This window comes from Zerene cesonia, chromosome 23, assembly GCF_012273895.1.
Source record: "Zerene cesonia ecotype Mississippi chromosome 23, Zerene_cesonia_1.1, whole genome shotgun sequence".
NCBI lineage: Eukaryota > Metazoa > Arthropoda > Insecta > Lepidoptera > Pieridae > Zerene > Zerene cesonia.
Genome location: NC_052124.1, coordinates 2,993,097 through 2,993,432, shown reverse-complemented (window position 1 = coordinate 2,993,432; position 336 = coordinate 2,993,097). Strand labels below are relative to the sequence as shown.

The following is a 336-nucleotide window of genomic DNA, read 5'->3' as shown; positions in this document are numbered from 1 at the left end:
CTGAGTCCTTGTACTGGCGCTGCTCGAACACGTTCAACAGTAGCTTTGCGAAGAATTCACTAATTTCAGGGGGAAACGCGGATAAACCAAGCTTGTAGAACACTGACGGCCACAAGGTCCGGCCTAAGATTTTGAATGCTCTCATGCTGTTACTCTCGAAAATCTTTTGTCCAATTTGAAGGAATGGGTTCTTATATTCAGAATCTGATAAACATTTCGTATTCAGCCCAAAAGCGCAAGATCCAATGCAGTCTATTGTGAATCTGGACATCATCAATCTGGCTTCAGTGCTAGGTGCAGTACTGGCCTCGTCCAATAATTTTTCGAGAATTATCG

General features: G+C 43.5%; 1 protein-coding gene across 1 annotated transcript in view; it reads right to left on the bottom strand.

The window, feature by feature from the left end:
* Window positions 1-33: 33 nt before the first annotated feature.
* Window positions 34-336, bottom strand: part of LOC119836181 (cytochrome P450 6B7-like) — a 763-nt gene continuing 460 nt past the window's right edge. The window contains exons 2-3 of the mRNA XM_038361439.1: window positions 154-331; window positions 34-59 (exon numbers count right to left, since the gene is read on the bottom strand). Of these exons, the coding sequence (XP_038217367.1) occupies window positions 34-59; window positions 154-331 (204 nt within the window). The remainder of the gene's footprint in view (window positions 60-153; window positions 332-336) is intronic.